The sequence below is a fragment of the Dreissena polymorpha genome, chromosome 7, assembly GCF_020536995.1.
Source record: "Dreissena polymorpha isolate Duluth1 chromosome 7, UMN_Dpol_1.0, whole genome shotgun sequence".
Classification (NCBI taxonomy): domain Eukaryota; kingdom Metazoa; phylum Mollusca; class Bivalvia; order Myida; family Dreissenidae; genus Dreissena; species Dreissena polymorpha.
Genome location: NC_068361.1, coordinates 45,035,910 through 45,052,764, shown reverse-complemented (window position 1 = coordinate 45,052,764; position 16,855 = coordinate 45,035,910). Strand labels below are relative to the sequence as shown.

The 16,855-nt window shown below is 34.2% G+C and overlaps 1 protein-coding gene across 1 annotated transcript; it reads left to right on the top strand.

Annotated features, from left to right (window-relative positions):
* The first annotated feature begins 2 nt into the window (after window positions 1-2).
* LOC127838503 (male-specific lethal 1-like 1) lies at window positions 3-14,976 on the top strand. The gene is made up of 8 exons (XM_052366289.1): window positions 3-510; window positions 4,290-4,453; window positions 5,324-5,604; window positions 6,184-6,245; window positions 7,065-7,132; window positions 7,471-7,595; window positions 12,288-12,360; window positions 13,898-14,976. The coding sequence occupies exons 1-8, from the start codon at window positions 103-105 to the stop codon at window positions 13,953-13,955; spliced, it is 1,239 nt and encodes a 412-aa protein (XP_052222249.1). The 5' UTR covers window positions 3-102; the 3' UTR covers window positions 13,956-14,976.
* Window positions 14,977-16,855: the final 1,879 nt, after the last annotated feature.

Below are 16,855 nucleotides of genomic sequence, written 5' to 3'. Positions count from 1 at the left end.
AAATTTACTTCCGGTGACCTCATTTACATATTTTTGTCGGCAAATGGTGAATTCAAATTTCGCATTGGAATTCACGGAAAATAAAGCATTTGGAGAGGATTGATGAGTCGGTTGGTGATAGGATCAGGTATGCTGTATACGTCCAAACCCCGATCTTCCAGCCAACCCGCGTGGCAACGCAGAAGATTTACTAAAAGCGCCGCGACAGTGGACGGCGAATATGACCCAGATTTGGCTCTGGCGATACAAGAAAGTTTGAAACAAGCAGAAGTCGATGCGTTAAAACTCAAAGAAAAGCAAAGTGATAGTGTTTCAAGTATTCAAAATGAGTGCATAAGAGAAAATAACAATACGGACTTTAAAAGCATGAATTTGACCAAAGAAATGTGTAACGATTCGAATCACTTAAAAGACTTGGTTTGTGCGCATATGGATTTAATTCAACAACAACAAGATGTCATCAATGAAAAGGACAAAACTATTAAAAGTTTAAGGGCAGAAAATAATGCGGTGAGTATGTCTTAAGTTAATCACTGTTTCCGAATGACGAATATAAATAGATTTAAACTAATGACGAATATAAACAATCAAAAAATTGACCAATGAAATTGATTGGTACAATTTTGCAGTCACGTGACAGTCATGTGATCATAACAGTCAACGAAAATCGATTTTTGGAAGCGTCTTTGTTCGTGTCAAAACCAGTTAGTAATTTTTGACTTAATATGTGTTTAAACAATAAACACTATTAAACAAAATAAGAATGTTGAGTTTACTGGATGAGTTGTACATTAAGAAGAGCAAAAACGGATTTAAGAAATGCATATGTAAAACGAAACTCCTTAAGAAATTGACCAGACAGCTAGAGGTATGGTGTCACCTATAGTCAGTTTTATATATTAATTCATTGATGTATCCTCGGTGCTCAGATTGTTATCAATGTGCTTTTTTGTCCTTAATTTATTTGTTAACAAACAATAGGTAAAAATAAATTAAAATTTGTTCGTATAAATCTCAATGATCAGTTAATTCCACAAAAACAATGATAGGATTCACCAACACAGACATACAGCCCTTATTATTTTTTTACAGGTGTCAGGAATTATGTTTACCTTGAAAATGATGCAAATTAGTTTACCAACCTAGTTATAAAATAGTGATGGTCTGCAGCAAAAAGATTTTAAGTGAAAAACAATTATTGTAAACATTTTGACTTCTGAATTCAAAAAATATTTATTCTTTTTTCCAATTCAGCACTTTACCATTTACCCACTTCATTTATGTTACAGTATGTAATGCAATCGATGTGCATTTTTAAAAAAGTTATAACAACTGAAAAAAAGTTTTTTTGAACGCATGATCCATGAACCATTTGCATGTTAGCCCCATTTATTAATTTGGAAATAACATGCTTAACAAAGAAAACAACTTTAAAATTTAGCTTATTTCATTTTGGGGTTCAAGTATGTCTGTGTAAGTACATTAGTTATGAAATTACAATTTATTGATGAACATATTATTTTTATACCCCCGGATCGAAAGATTGGGGGCATGTTGTTTTTGGCCTGTCTGTCTGTCATTTATTGTGTGTGTCCCAAAACTTTAACCTTGGTTAAAGTTTTGCGATAACTTCTGCAATATTGAAGATAGCAACTTGATATTTGGCATCCATGTGTATCTCATGGAGCTGCACATTTTGAGTGGTGAAAGGTCAAGGTCATTTTTCAAGGTAAAAGGTCAAATATGTGGCTTCAAAGCGGGGCAATAGGGGGCATTGTCACTGATTGTGTTTCTGACAAACACATCTCTTGTTTTATGCTGCACTAATACATTTTCCACCAGATATTCCAGTGACAGTCTCACGTATTTGGGGAAAATACACGTACTACACGATGTAGCACATAACAAAGTAATTTTTGGGGGTAAATTTCACATGGTGAAACTAAGAGGGGATGTAAATATCCAGAGGATATTTCCTTTTAATTAATTAAAATAATCGTTATGATAAGACTACAGCTATAGATAAAAAAGCTTTGGCCTGTGCTTGTTTATGAATCATGTTGTGATTACAGTACTTGGTTATATCAGTGACCGATATGAGAAGATTTGCCATTTTTAATATCTATCTCTGTATACTGCCAACCGCTCTTTCGAGTATTATAGGCAGGGAAAAGGTGCACGTCAGGAACATTAGTGAGTGTGAAAGGTAAAAAGGACCCAGCAAAGGATATTGTTGGGTAGTGAGACTAAAAGCTTGAAATATCCAGGAGAATGGAGAGAAGTCAAGTGGTTAAAAGAGTTTAGTGAAGGTGAAAAAAAAAGTGAGGGTTAAAAACATCATTTAACAGACTAGTACCGCACATTTACCACTGCCCTCTTGAACTTTTCAAGATCGGATAGGGTAGCGATATCAGCTGAGAGCTTGTCCCATAGTGTGATGCTGTGTGGGAAAAAGGAGTAATAGTGGTAGAGTGATCCTGTCTGTATCTTTTGTAGATACAGTGGGTGCATGTGTCTAGTGAAGCGGATTGGTGCTTTTATATATTGTGGGAGAGGTATGGCAACAAGGTTGTGAAAGATTTTGTAGAACATGATGAGTTTGCTGTCATTTCTACGATCTGCGAGCGATCTCCAGCCTAGATCTTGTACCATGGCCGAGACACTGGAAAAGGGAGAGTAATCTCGCTGCACCCAGCGTGCATCCCGGTTCTGCACTCTTTCCACTTTATTGATGGCAGTTTTGGTCCATGGGCTCCAGACAGTGGAAGCGTATTCAACTTGTGGTCGGACCAGAGACTTGTATGCAAGTTCTCGTACCTTTTTATTATGTGTTGTGATGTTCCTTTTAATGAAGCCTAGTGATTTGTTTGCATTGTTGGTGATTCTGTCAATGTGTGTATTATAGCTGTGGTCAGAAGAGAGATCGAGTCCAAGATATTTAGCATCAGAGACCGACTCAAGAGCTTGGCCATGGAGAAAGTAACTGTGTTCAATGACGCTGTGGTTCCTTGTGATGTGTAGGACCTGGCATTTGGATGGGTTAAATCCCATGTCCCACTCTTGTTCCCATTCCTGGAGCTTGTCTAGGTCTTGTTGCAGAGATGCACAATCTGAGAGAGAGTTTACAGTGAGGTAAATAGCCGTATCTTCTGCAAAAAGGCGAACGTTGGATTTAGTGACGGAAGAAAGGAGTTTGTTTATATATATAAGAAAGAGAAGTGGTCCAAGGACAGAGCCTTGGAGGACACCAGAGGTTACTGGGACTTCTGTGGAGCACTCACCATCAAATACAACTGTCTGACTTCTGCCAAAGAGGAAGGAACGGGTCCAGCCTAGAACCTGAGAGGAGACGCCATATTCTTGGAGGAGATAGAGGAGTTTCAGATGGTTTACCTTGTCAAAGGCCTTACTGAAGTCAAGAAGGATGAGATCAGTTTGGCGGCCTGTTGCTAGGTTGTTGACAAGCTGGTCCGTTAACTCAATCAATTGTGTCTCACAGGAGCGTCGGTCTCGAAAGCCATGCTGAAGTTCATACAGAATGTTGTGGGTGTTGAAGTGTTTAGAAAGATGAGAAGCAACTACATGTTCCAGGATTTTACAAAGGATACAGGTCAGAGAAATAGGACAATAGTTAGCTGGGTCACTGGTGTCTCCTTTCTTATAGACAGGGCATACATTTGCCTTGGCCCATTCACGTGGGATCTCAACAGTTGACAGGGATTTATGAAAAAGAATGTTGATAAAGTCAGAAAGTTCATGTCGCAGTTCCTTTAGTACCACTGGTCTAATCTGGTCTGGGCCATTCCGCTTTGTCTACCTTGATATATACGATAATCAGTTTGATTAAAAAAAATGTTTAAGCTATTTGTGACCTCAAACCAGAGTTTGACAATGAATTCCCTTTTTATTAACATTTTTACAAAATTTACAGTCTTGACAATTTTTTTTATGCCCCGGGATCAAAAGATCGGGGGGTACTGGTATATTGTTTTTGGCCTGTCTGTCATTGTATGTGTCTGTGTGTGTCCCAAAACTTTAACCTTGGCCATAACTTTTGCAATATTGATGATAGCAACTTGATATTTGGCATGCATGTGTATCTCATGGAGCTGCACATTTTGAGTGGTGAAAGGTCAAGGTCATCCTTCAAGGTCAAACAAAATAATTAAAGTGGCGCATTAGGGGCCATTGTGTTTCTGACAAACACATCTCTTGATTATAAAGTAATTAATTTCATGGGATATTTTCTCCAACGAAGACTAGGCCTTAAAAATTTAGTTTCCATTTAGCTACAATGCCGACTTCAGCGGATGGAACGGCGTCTGGCGTTACTGAAACAAAAAGAAGAGATGTCTGGCTCTCCTCACATTGTAACCTCTCCCCCGCCAAAGCCAGGTACCATGAGCTACACAGAACCAATATTCAGTCCACCTGAGAAGACGCCGCATAAAAAGTATTGCATTTTGAATATTTTCAACATCTGTGCATTTATATTATTATTGTATATGGATTTTTACAAAGGTAGTAATCAAATTCAAATAATATTTAATTAAAGTCTTATCTTAATAAGGTCTTTTTTTTAAATTAACTTGTGCACTTTTTTATTTGCCGAATTTGGAAAAGAATCATTACCACTCCACTTAAAAATTAGAACGAAAAATCCTGAAACTGGGAAATTATGAATCTTGAAATCTTCAAAAGGGAAAGAATTGCTTTGAACTGTATTGCACAAACATATTAAATATTGTTCACGTGCCTTAAGGGACTATTTTAGTTTAAGCACTCTTTAAATTGGGATTGACTCTCTTTATGGGAGACCTGTTAATGTTAGGTTTTAATGAAGGAAAAGTTGTAGCCAAATAGAATTTTCTTTAGCCAAATAAGTAAACGTTTGACACCGGCACAGTATGGAAATAATCAACACTTTTAGTTTTCTTATAGCCATTCTTTGACACAGGCAGGCATCCAATTATTAAAAAAGAAAAAAACAAAACTGCATTTGAATGGAATGAAAAATTTAAACAGAATGGTCTGATTGATCAAACAAACTGTTTTACTTAACCGGAATTAATCAAGTTACATGTGTAGATGCTTGTGGTTACACACAAATAATTACTATTATTATTCTATTGCCAATCAAGCAATTTTTAAGAACCTCATAGGAAAGTTTGTACTTTTTCCTTGCTTGTAAAGACTTAGTACATTGTAACTGAAAGTCTGTACTTCACGCTAAGATGTTAACATTCTTTCTGATCTCTATCAGTTTCTGTGGCTGAACTCTTTATCTATGTATAACTTGTGTTGTGACTGTTTTTTTCTTCAGAAAAGTGGAAGTGCTATTGTCTCGTCGTCAAAGCCAGGAAGCCACAAAACCAAGTCCACTGAAGAATGTGTCCAATTTGTCAAGTGATAGTAGTCAACAAAAACACAAAGACTCGCATAGAAAGCGAAAACTTAGTTCTGTACAGTCAACGTCTGAAGGCGAAAACAACACTTTAGAAACTAACAAATTATACTTTGTATCCAACTGTGACCCTTTAACAGAAGAAGTAGAAGTGGATTGTGGTGAGGATCTGCTGTCTGGTGCTCAGTCTCAAAAAGAAGGTAATGTACACAGGAAAAACTTTGTAAGTATGGGCTGATATCCTTAGAAAAATATTTACTTAGCTTGTACTGAAGTGAACATTTCAGATCACATGGTTTATGCATACAAATAAGATGCAGCATTTATACTTTGACCAGCAATAGTTTTAGGCTTTTATAAGATTGGTCATAAAGACTGGGTATGATTTGCAGGGCTTTTATTGATGGGTCTTATTAATTATTTTATGACCTATGATTAGCAAGAAAGAAATGAAGATCTGTTAAGGTCTAATAGGATTCCATTAATATGTTCTTAATTAAGACCACAATTTTAATATTCCTTTTGAATTGTGGAAAACAGGCTTAAACTTACAAATATGGATATAATTCATTATTGATTATGCAGAACTATGTTCTTATAGTTTATCTTTTCTTCAATGTCCATATTCAAGTTGTTTCTCATTTATTACAAACAATCAGATTTCTTGATTTTCAGTAAGAAAGCGTGTTCCTAATTCTTCAGGTTATTGGACATTTCAAATCATGACACACATTTAGTTATGTATTCAAATTGTAATAAATCATGTTGTTGTTTTTCAGTGGAAGTGCCAACCTTTAGAATTAAGACTTACAGCAACCTGTATGTGATAGAGGGAACAGAGGTGAGTTGGAATCCAATGAAGGTGTACATTCTGTCATAGCAAACCTGGCTTTTCCATGATTTGATCTAAAAAAATGGCAAAAAGTCAGTGCTTCCATTAATATATTTAAGCTACACATCTTGAAATGAAATAATTGTTAATCAATACACTTCAAAATTGTCATTAAATCTGTAGCCTAGTTAGCAAGGTATTTTTTTTATATCAAAAGTAGGATTTCTATACCTATACATCCATTTAACAAACGCGATTATTTTTAAGTTTTAAAGCGCAAAAGACGGATTTCTACCTTGTATTCACCAGATATATTCTAATTGGCATAGATAAAATGAAATCTTTAGCCTAGTTAGCAAGTAATTTATTATTTTTCAAACGATAGTTTTTAAAACTGAAAGTAGGATTTCTAGATGTATACGTCATTTTGACAAACGCGATTATTTTCAAGTTTTAAGCGCAAAAAAGACAGATTTCTACCTTGTTACCACCAGAAATATTCTAATTGGCATAGATAAAATTAAATCTTTAGCCTAGTTAGCAATAATTTATTATTTTTCAAACGGTACTGCTTTTAAAACCAAAAGTAGGATTTCTATAGGTTTATGTCCATTTCGACAATTGCGATAATTTTTAAGTTTTAAATTGAAAAGAGACGGATTTCTTCCTTGTAACCACCAGATATATTCTTATTGGCAAAGATAAAATAAATTTCCTTTTTATACTTAAATTTACAAATTTAAGAATAACATAAGAGCTTTATAACCTGTTACCTATGTGTTGCACAAATATTATACAGTCATATATTTGTCTGTGCAATTTTGACAGGATCATGAAGATGAGACTTTTGTCAGGCGGCATCAGAAGCCAGAAATAGAGGAAAAAAGGCGGAAGAGGTGAGCAGGGGGGCCTCCAACAATACATGATACATGTTGGATATTAGTATACAAGCCAGAAATACTGTCTGTTACAACACATGTAAAAAAAAGCCAAACTGAAACATACAAATCTAATTAAATTGTCTTGTTAATGAGGTCCTATAAAAAAAAAATCAACATAACACAATTATAATTTATTTTATACCCTATTTTAACCCGGTCCTGGCTACAGAATTGTGAATGATACCCCTCCATACGTTTTTGTTTACTGGCATAGCCCTTGATGAATTGGCAGGTTGGTATTGACTGTTAAATATGTCCGGCTAATATAATTTTGTACCTATTTCCTTGTGCAGGTGGGATAATCAGCGCACGCGGGAAGAGATGATGTATGAGAGACTTCGCGAGAAACAGGAGCCGAAACACAAGCGTCTCAAGCCGGAGGATCCCATAGAGTCTTTCTTCCCAGTCCTCGATGACAGTATGTACTTTTAAGATTTATTTTCAGTGCTAAATGAATAAATTCATCCTAAAACAAGGGTGACAGTTAACCCTGATTCGGCTGTAAACATTGCTATTGTCATTGCTTACTGTTGTTTTCTTTGTGTTGGATTTCGTGTACCATATACATCAGAGCTCCAGATAAGGTTTTGTGAAATTCTTAACGCTACTACCAGATTTTCAAAAATAATTCTTAACTCTGAAATGTTATTCTTAACGTTACTACTAAGTTTTGGAAAATAATTCTTTACTTTTCTAAATGTCAGACATAAAAATAAATAATGATGGTATTTTCATGCAAAAAATCAAAATAAACATATTAGCAACTTTATATATACGAGTTCAACAGTGTCTATTCAGTATTATACAATTTTATTTTTCAAATATGCCCAAACTGTGCTAAGATTGCATGCCTTCGATGAATTTTTACATATTTAACAATTAAAACGGGTCCTTCACGGGAATTGTCCCTTCAACTCGTTCAATGTTGGGTTTTTTTAAGTTTGGAGCCGTCATGTCGCGTTTTTTTTAAGCTTTTCCGACTGTGTCGGCAAGTGAACATACAACATTGTATAAGATTTTTTTACCAGGTTTTCAGAAGGAAAAAACTGGTTATTAGATTGGCGAATGCGGGCGGGCTGGCTGGCGGGCGGGCGGAACAAGCTTGTCTGGGCCATAACTATGTCGTTCATTGTCATATTTTAAAATCATTTGGCACATTTGTTCACCATCATTGGACGGTGTGTCGCGCGAAATAATTACGTCAATATCTCCAAGGTCAAGGTCACACTTTTGAGTTCAAAGGTCAAAATTGGCAATAAATGAGCTTGTCTGGGCCATAACTATGTCATTCATTGTGAGATTTAACAATTATTTGGCACATTTGTTCACCATCATGGGACGGTGTGTCGCACGAGATAAACACGTCAATATCTCCAATGTCAAGGTCACCACAACTTAAAATAGATTTATTTTGAAACAAACTTACAAAGGGGGTTAATTTTGTTTGTTCATTTCAAAAGTTCAGTTTGACTTGTCTCCCTTAATCAGATTTTTTTTCACAATGAAAACCTGGTTTTGTGACAATTTTGTCCCTTGTTCTATAATGTCTTTCTTAACATTCAACTTCGGCTCACTTTGCGTACAATATGTTAAAATCATGTTTTTACACGCTTTGCAGTTTTTTAGGACGCTCTCTGGGCGCCGCCATTGTATTTCTGATGTACAGACTGTACACGCCGCTTTTATTGGAAAAAAATGCGCTTTGTTACACAAACCCGACAACCATTCTATATTAGCACCGAAAAGGTCTTTAATACGCGAAAAGAACTCAATAAAAATCTAAACTAACCGATGTAAAAATAATATTCGTTACTTGATTTTGTAATTCTTAACAGTACGACAAGATTTTAAAATAAATACGTAATGGACTTGAAAATAATTCGTAATTACGAAAATACGACCCTTACATGTATCTGGAGCTCTGTACATTTACTCTTGGCTTTAAATTTTTACGAACAAAATGTGATATTTATATGATGAGTATTTTTGAATTAAATTATGACAGAATCTTTCAATATTTAATCCAAATAAAGACAAAGGATGGGGAAAGGGGAATTCCCCATAAATGATATGAAGTCACAAATGGCACTTGCTAGAGATACAGCTTACGGCAAGCAGTAGTCCCAGTTGGTTTTCAAAGGATTAAAAATATTCATTTCCAAAATGAAAGCTTTTGTTATTTCTTTAAAGTTAAAATTTAAAGAAAGTACAAGCATAACTGCATAAGAGTATGATTATTTATTCAATTATGCCATGTATGTGCACACATGTAAGTGATTGAGTTTTGTAAACATAATTTGCGTTTTTGTTTCATCTCTTTTAATGATGCTAAATAAGGGCTGCTTAAATCATATGCAGTCTTTTGTTCAAGGCTGGTTAGTGTACTGAAATGAAAATGTCACTTGATGTATCTTGTTTCCATCACACATATTGCTAAACAGATATATAACATTTCCTTTTTGCTCTTTCAGTCATGCATATTGCTAAACAGATATATAACATTTCCTTTTTGCTCTTTCAGTCATGCATATTGCTAAACAGATATATAAAATTTCCTTTTTGCTCTTTCAGTCATGCATATTGCTAAACAGATATATAACATTTCCTTTTTGCTCTTTCAGTCATGCATATTGCTAAACAGATATATAACATTTCCTTTTTGCTCTTTCAGTCATGCATATTGCTTAGCAGATATATAACATTTCCTTTTTGCTCTTTCAGTCATGCATATTGCTAAACAGATATATAACATTTCCTTTTTGCTCTTTCAGTCATGCATATTGCTTAGCAGATATATAGCATTTCCTTTTTGCTCTTTCAGTCATGCATATTGCTAAACAGATATATAACATTTCCTTTTTGCTCTTTCAGTCATGCATATTGCTTAGCAGATATATAACATTTCCTTTTTGCTCTTTCCATCACACATATTGCTAAACAGATATATAACATTTCCTTTTTGCTCTTTCAGTCATGCATATTGCTAAACAGATATATAACATTTCCTTTTTGCTCTTTCAGTCATGCATATTGCTTAGCAGATATATAACATTTCCTTTTTGCTCTTTCAGTCATGCATATTGCTAAACAGATATATAACATTTCCTTTTTGCTCTTTCAGTCATGCATATTGCTAAACAGATATATAACATTTCCTTTTTGCTCTTTCAGTCATGCATATTGCTAAACAGATATATAACATTTCCTTTTTGCTCTTTCAGTCATGCATATTGCTTAGCAGATATATAACATTTCCTTTTTGCTCTTTCAGTCATGCATATTGCTAAACAGATATATAAATTTCCTTTTTGCTCTTTCAGTCATGCATATTGCTTAGCAGATATATAACATTTCCTTTTTGCTCTTTCAGTCATGCATATTGCTAAACAGATATATAACATTTCCTTTTTGCTCTTTCAGTCATGCATATTGCTTAGCAGATATATAACATTTCCTTTTTGCTCTTTCAGTCATGCATATTGCTAAACAGATATATAACATTTCCTTTTTGCTCTTTCAGTCATGCATATTGCTTAGCAGATATATAACATTTCCTTTTTGCTCTTTCAGTCATGCATATTGCTAAACAGATATATAACATTTCCTTTTTGCTCTTTCAGTCATGCATATTGCTAAGCAGATATATAACATTTCCTTTTTGCTCTTTCCATCACACATATTGCTAAACAGATATATAAATTTCCTTTTTGCTCTTTCAGTCATGCATATTGCTAAACAGATATATTACATTTCCTTTTTGCTCTTTCAGTCATGCATATTGCTAAACAGATATATAACATTTCCTTTTTGCTCTTTCAGTCATGCATATTGCTAAACAGATATATAACATTTCCTTTTTGCTCTTTCAGTCATGCATATTGCTTAGCAGATATATAACATTTCCTTTTTGGTCTTTCAGTCATGCATATTGCTAAACAGATATATAACATTTCCTTTTTGCTCTTTCAGTCATGCATATTGCTAAACAGATATATAACATTTCCTTTTTGCTCTTTCAGTCATGCATATTGCTTAGCAGATATATAACATTTCCTTTTTGCTCTTTCAGTCATGCATATTGCTAAACAGATATATAACATTTCCTTTTTGCTCTTTCAGTCATGCATATTGCTAAACAGATATATAAAATTTCCTTTTTGCTCTTTCAGTCATGCATATTGCTAAACAGATATATAACATTTCCTTTTTGCTCTGTCAGTCATGCATATTGCTAAACAGATATATAACATTTCCTTTTTGCTCTTTCAGTCATGCATATTGCTTAGCAGATATATAACATTTCCTTTTTGCTCTTTCAGTCATGCATATTGCTAAACAGATATATAACATTTCCTTTTTGCTCTTTCAGTCATGCATATTGCTAAACAGATATATAACATTTCCTTTTTGCTCTTTCAGTCATGCATATTGCTAAACAGATATATAACATTTCCTTTTTGCTCTTTCAGTCATGCATATTGCTAAACAGATATATAACATTTCCTTTTTTCTCTTTCAGTCATGCATATTGCTAAACAGATATATAACATTTCCTTTTTGCTCTTTCAGTCATGCATATTGCTAAACAGATATATAACATTTCCTTTTTGCTCTTTCAGTCATGCATATTGCTAAACAGATATATAACATTTCCTTTTTGCTCTTTCAGTCATGCATATTGCTAAACAGATATATAACATTTCCTTTTTGCTCTTTCAGTCATGCATATTGCTAAACAGATATATAACATTTCCTTTTCGCTCTTTCAGTCATGCATATTGCTAACAGATATATAACATTTCCTTTTTGCTCTTTCAGTCATGCATATTGCTAAACAGATATATAACATTTCCTTTTTGCTCTTTCAGTCATGCATATTGCTAAGCAGATATATAACATTTCCTTTTTGCTCTTTCAGTCATGCATAATTGCTAAACAGATATATAACATTTCCTTTTTGCTCTTTCAGTCATGCATATTGCTTAGCAGATATATAAGATTTTCTGTTTACTATTTCAGTCATGCATATTGCTAAACAGATACATAACATTCACATGATTGATTGTTTTCTATTTCAGTCACATACACAATTGTCTGATTGCTATTTCAGTCACACACATCGAGGTGGTAGATATGATCCCAGTCACTGCCTTCGGACAGCCCATACCCTTTCCCAAACAAGAGTGAGTGAAACATTTCAAACAATTCTAATAACATTTTGTTAGCATATTAATATAACCATTATCATTTTATCCATTTTAAAATAAGCTAATTGTCTTATTGTGACATCTAAGCTTCTTTTGTACTAGTATTAGATGTTGAAGCCACCCTATTGGCTGTTAATATTAAAAAGGGAGGCAGATTGAAGGAAGAAAAGTAGTAAAAAGCATATTGTTTCTAGAGCTGCAACGATTCACCAACAGCTCGATTCGATTCGATTTCGATTTCAGACACTCCGATACCGATTTTTTCGATTCGATTCATCTTCAAACCTATTTTTATCATATTTTCACTCTTATGCCTCAAAATTAACATTTCTGTTCAAATGTGATTTCAATAAAACACATAAAAAATAATAGCAAATTAGGACTCAATTTTAATATAAAAACTTCTGACTAGAAGATTGTGTTGATTACACAATAATATAAAAAATAAATAAATAATCATAAGGACGTATCTGGAATCAGTTGAATGGTAGTACTATCACTATTACATCTTTACCCAAAACCGCTATAAGCATGTCAACCACTGTGCCATGACAGCATCACCTGTTACCTGTAGGACAAATCACATTCTCTAATAAACTTAACAAAACTCCAACAGAAATAGAACTACTTTTCTGGCTGGCGACTTGAGTAGTTGCACTTGTGCGACCTCTTTGTCTTGCTAAATCAACGTTATGTTTGCGTTTGACATATTGCATTAAATTAGATTAGTGTGGACTTAGTGTACGCCACATCCATGAAGCACAGTTTACACTTTGCTTTATTGGTAGGGCTACCATCCCGAAACCCAAAATACTGCCACACTTTTGATTTTAGCTTCTTAGGCGCATCTGATAATTTCAATTTGTCGGCAACAACTTGTTCAGCCATTTTGACGCTTTTTCCGAAAGTAGACCGTAACGGGCTTATTGATTGGATGACTAAAGTAATAAGCAACCAATCGCGCGCGTCGTAATTACAGGTAAATATAAAACCTACACCTTCCTGTATCAATAGTCAGAATACAGCGCGCTTTACGTATCTATGTATATATATGTATATATGTTAAAGAATCGAATCGAATTTGGTAGGTTTGGTATCGTAATCGAATCGAAGCATTTCGAATCGATTTTCGATGAATCGGATCGAATCGTTGCAGCTCTAATTGTTTCCATATTTAGCGTGATGGCTCTATATAGGACAGTTCTCCTTGTACATGTAAAGCAATTTCTTAAGTACTTGTTCTTACCATACATTTCTGTTGGCTTTACTCGTTACAACCTTTTAGCATGGCTTTTTCAAATGAAAAACAAGCTACTCTACTCGACCCCAGTGTTGATGTCCTACTATTTAAGGCACCGTTTTAGTAAAAAGAAGCAGTTTATCAATGTGGGTGTTCGTTGCAGTCCATAATTAAACTTGAGATACTTAAACACAAGGTCAGTTTTTAGCTTCATGGTCTTGAGAATGTGTGTACTATAGACCCATGTGTGCTGACTGGGGATGTATGTTGCAGGTCTTTCAATCTGCCCTGGACCCCTAAACCTCCAGCTACGACCCGACAGCGTCGCTAAATGGACCAGACCCTTCCTTCTGTTGGCCAGACTGCTGCGGGAATGAATTCTGAAGTCTGTGTACATTCTTCTGTTGTCAATTATTTATTAGTTTCTTATTGTTACTTTTTCAGCTTCTTGTTCATTACATTTTTACTTAAATGACTTAAATCAGATATCTTTTTCAACTGCTAAGTGGACATCACTTTTGCCTACTTTAGGACCACGTGACCTTTTACACCTTTATAATATGTTCTATTATAAGAGAAACACACGAAAAATTTATTTATTATTAAAGTTAATGATAAAAGCTATTTCTCAGTAAAAATCAAACTTCTGTATGCCCAATAATTGTAATTCCTTTTGTATCCATGCAGATAAGGTTATCCAACTTTGAAATATTTTAATTCTCATATAAATATTTGCAGGTCCATAGTTTCAGCCTGTGGTTTCTTTACGATAATTGGTTTCTTAAACAAATATGAAAATGTGTACATGGTAATGTTTAGTAGTTGGGGTTTGTTAATGCCAGTGCTGTATTGCTTCATTTTAGTCCAAGTTTTATTGAAACCTGGACAATGTGAGTAATGTCCTTCATTTGCTGGCAAATATCGCCTTATACTTAAGTTACATTGTGTATTATTGTTGTTGATCTCTGTTTTATTGGCCAATTAAGTAAACAGTTACTGTTTGCATCAGTGTGTACAAGATGTTCAACATTGTAATGTAATGTCCATTTTCTGTTTACATTAAAGGTTTTGTGATGCTATTGATATATGTTAGGTGTATCTAAATCAATTGACTTTTATCATCATTATATTTAGAACAAACATTGTCTTTCTCTTTGATGATATTCACTGGCAGAGTTACCAGAGTATCATCGTTTCGGCAGCAAACGGCTTAGGGCTACTGTCGGTGGAGAGTTAACATCCGGTTGTATGTGGTGTTCAGTAGCTACATTTTACCGCCAAAACTTATGTTGTAATTTGATGCTTTGTTACTGTAAAAAATGTAAAATAGTTTTAATAAATGCTCAATTGTTCCAGTGCGTGTGTGTTCATACTTATCAGCCCCTTTAAAACGGATGACAGTGTCTTGTTGACAGATTTTCCCTTTTGGGGAATTTTTTAATCAAATTATTTAAATTTATTAATGTTGACATTGGGACCAAAGTGCTCTAGTATAAACAAGAATCGAATTTAAAGGGACCTTTTCACAGATTTTGGCATATATTGAAGTATGCGATTTATTGCTTTATATTTATAAATGTAAACATTGCACCAAAAAAGCTCCAGTAAAAACAGGAATAAAATTAAAGAAAAAAACTCAACTGGACTCGAACCAATGACCTCTGTGGTAAAAGTCCAACGTTCAGACCCCTCGGCCATCCGTGCTTATGCAATGAGTGATTATTTAATAGTGTAAATAAGCAATCCTCGTAGTGTCTCAAAATATAACGACAACGTTTCACGTTCCAACGCTTTATAATTTTCAGATTGTTAAATCGTCAAAAGATGCATATAATGGATATTTTAGAGCATTATAAATGTTCAGTATAACGGTTTCCTCACAAAGCTTAACTACAACGACAATTTGCGAATCTGAAACAATTTGTTTTAATTTTGTCAATTTACTAAAACGTGAAAAGGTCCCTTTTAGATAAGAAATAATGACAACAAAAACATAAACATCACCTGTACTCGAATACTTGACCTTTGGCTTTTACAAAATGTTATACTACTTGACATAGCAATTCACGTTTTGTTGCAAAATAAAGAAAAAACTCAAAACGATTTAATAATTTCGCGTTTGCAATGCATTATACTTTAGTTGATTTCTAATGATGGTTACTAATACACGATATCAATTTTCAGTGTGTGTCTACGTTATAAGTGTAAATTCGCTCCCTGATGCCCAGGTATCTGTGACAAAGAGGTGGACAATTCTCATTGCGACAATCCGTAAACAATTCCATTTTATAGGACTTAACTACATGGTTTAGCCTTTTGTGCAGTTCATCAATATATGTTTAAAATTGGGAAATGCAAACAGCGGAATTAAAAGAGCTCCTGTAGTTACAAAAAAAAGTTTAAAAAACAAAGTTTTCTTCAGCCAGTCTCGAACCAGTAACCTTTGGATTAAAAGGTTATCGCCTTCACAACTCTACTGTCCGAATAGCTTCAACGTGAATTGTATACGTTACATAAGGAATCCATGTTGCCGCAAAATATAACGAGAACAACATAAATACATAGAGGATATTTGTTGGATTCGGTGGATTATCGATTTTAATTCACGAGTGATTATAGAAAATAATATTTTCACGAGTGGCGCAGCCACGAGTGAAAATATATATTTGATATGATCACGAGTGAATTAAAATCGATAATGCACCGAAACCAACAAATTTTCTTTTTATTTTATGCTTTTTCACAGTTTATATACATTGTTAAAGAGTTAAACTAAAGAATTACGTTGGGGAAAATGACGTCATTTCGTAAAAAAAATGACGTCATTTCGTAAAAAAAATTACGTCATTTAACATAAACAGTGAAAATTATCGATAATTTTCATTGTTTGAAACAGTGAAATTATCAGTATTAATTCACTGATATTTCTCTATAAACCACCGGAAAGCATAAAATAAACTCAATTATTCAATCGATTCGCGCGAGTAACACTTTAAGTTTCGTAATTTTGAACGAATATTTCTTATTAACGATATTTTTTTAAGAGCGAGTCTATGACAGTATTGTTATTTCGATCCCTGATGTCAAGCGTGTTTATTTTTTGACTGTGTAACAAAGCGTGAGAAAATCGCTATATTGACAATCTGCGAAGAATTCCCTGTAAGGCCCCGTTCAGGCGTGTCAACATCCATGGGAAGTGCATTAAAGCCCCTTACAATTGCGTTATTAGTT

Excerpts from the sequence above, each read along its gene's own strand:
- LOC127838503 (XM_052366289.1), top strand. The coding sequence starts at position 103 with ATGAGTCGGTTGGTGATAGGATCAGGTATGCTGTATACGTCCAAACCC. Across the intron at positions 6,246-7,064 it reads ATGTGATAGAGGGAACAGAG|GATCATGAAGATGAGACTTT; the intron begins GTGAGTTGGAAT and ends CAATTTTGACAG. Across the intron at positions 7,596-12,287 it reads CTTCCCAGTCCTCGATGACA|TCACACACATCGAGGTGGTA; the intron begins GTATGTACTTTT and ends TTGCTATTTCAG.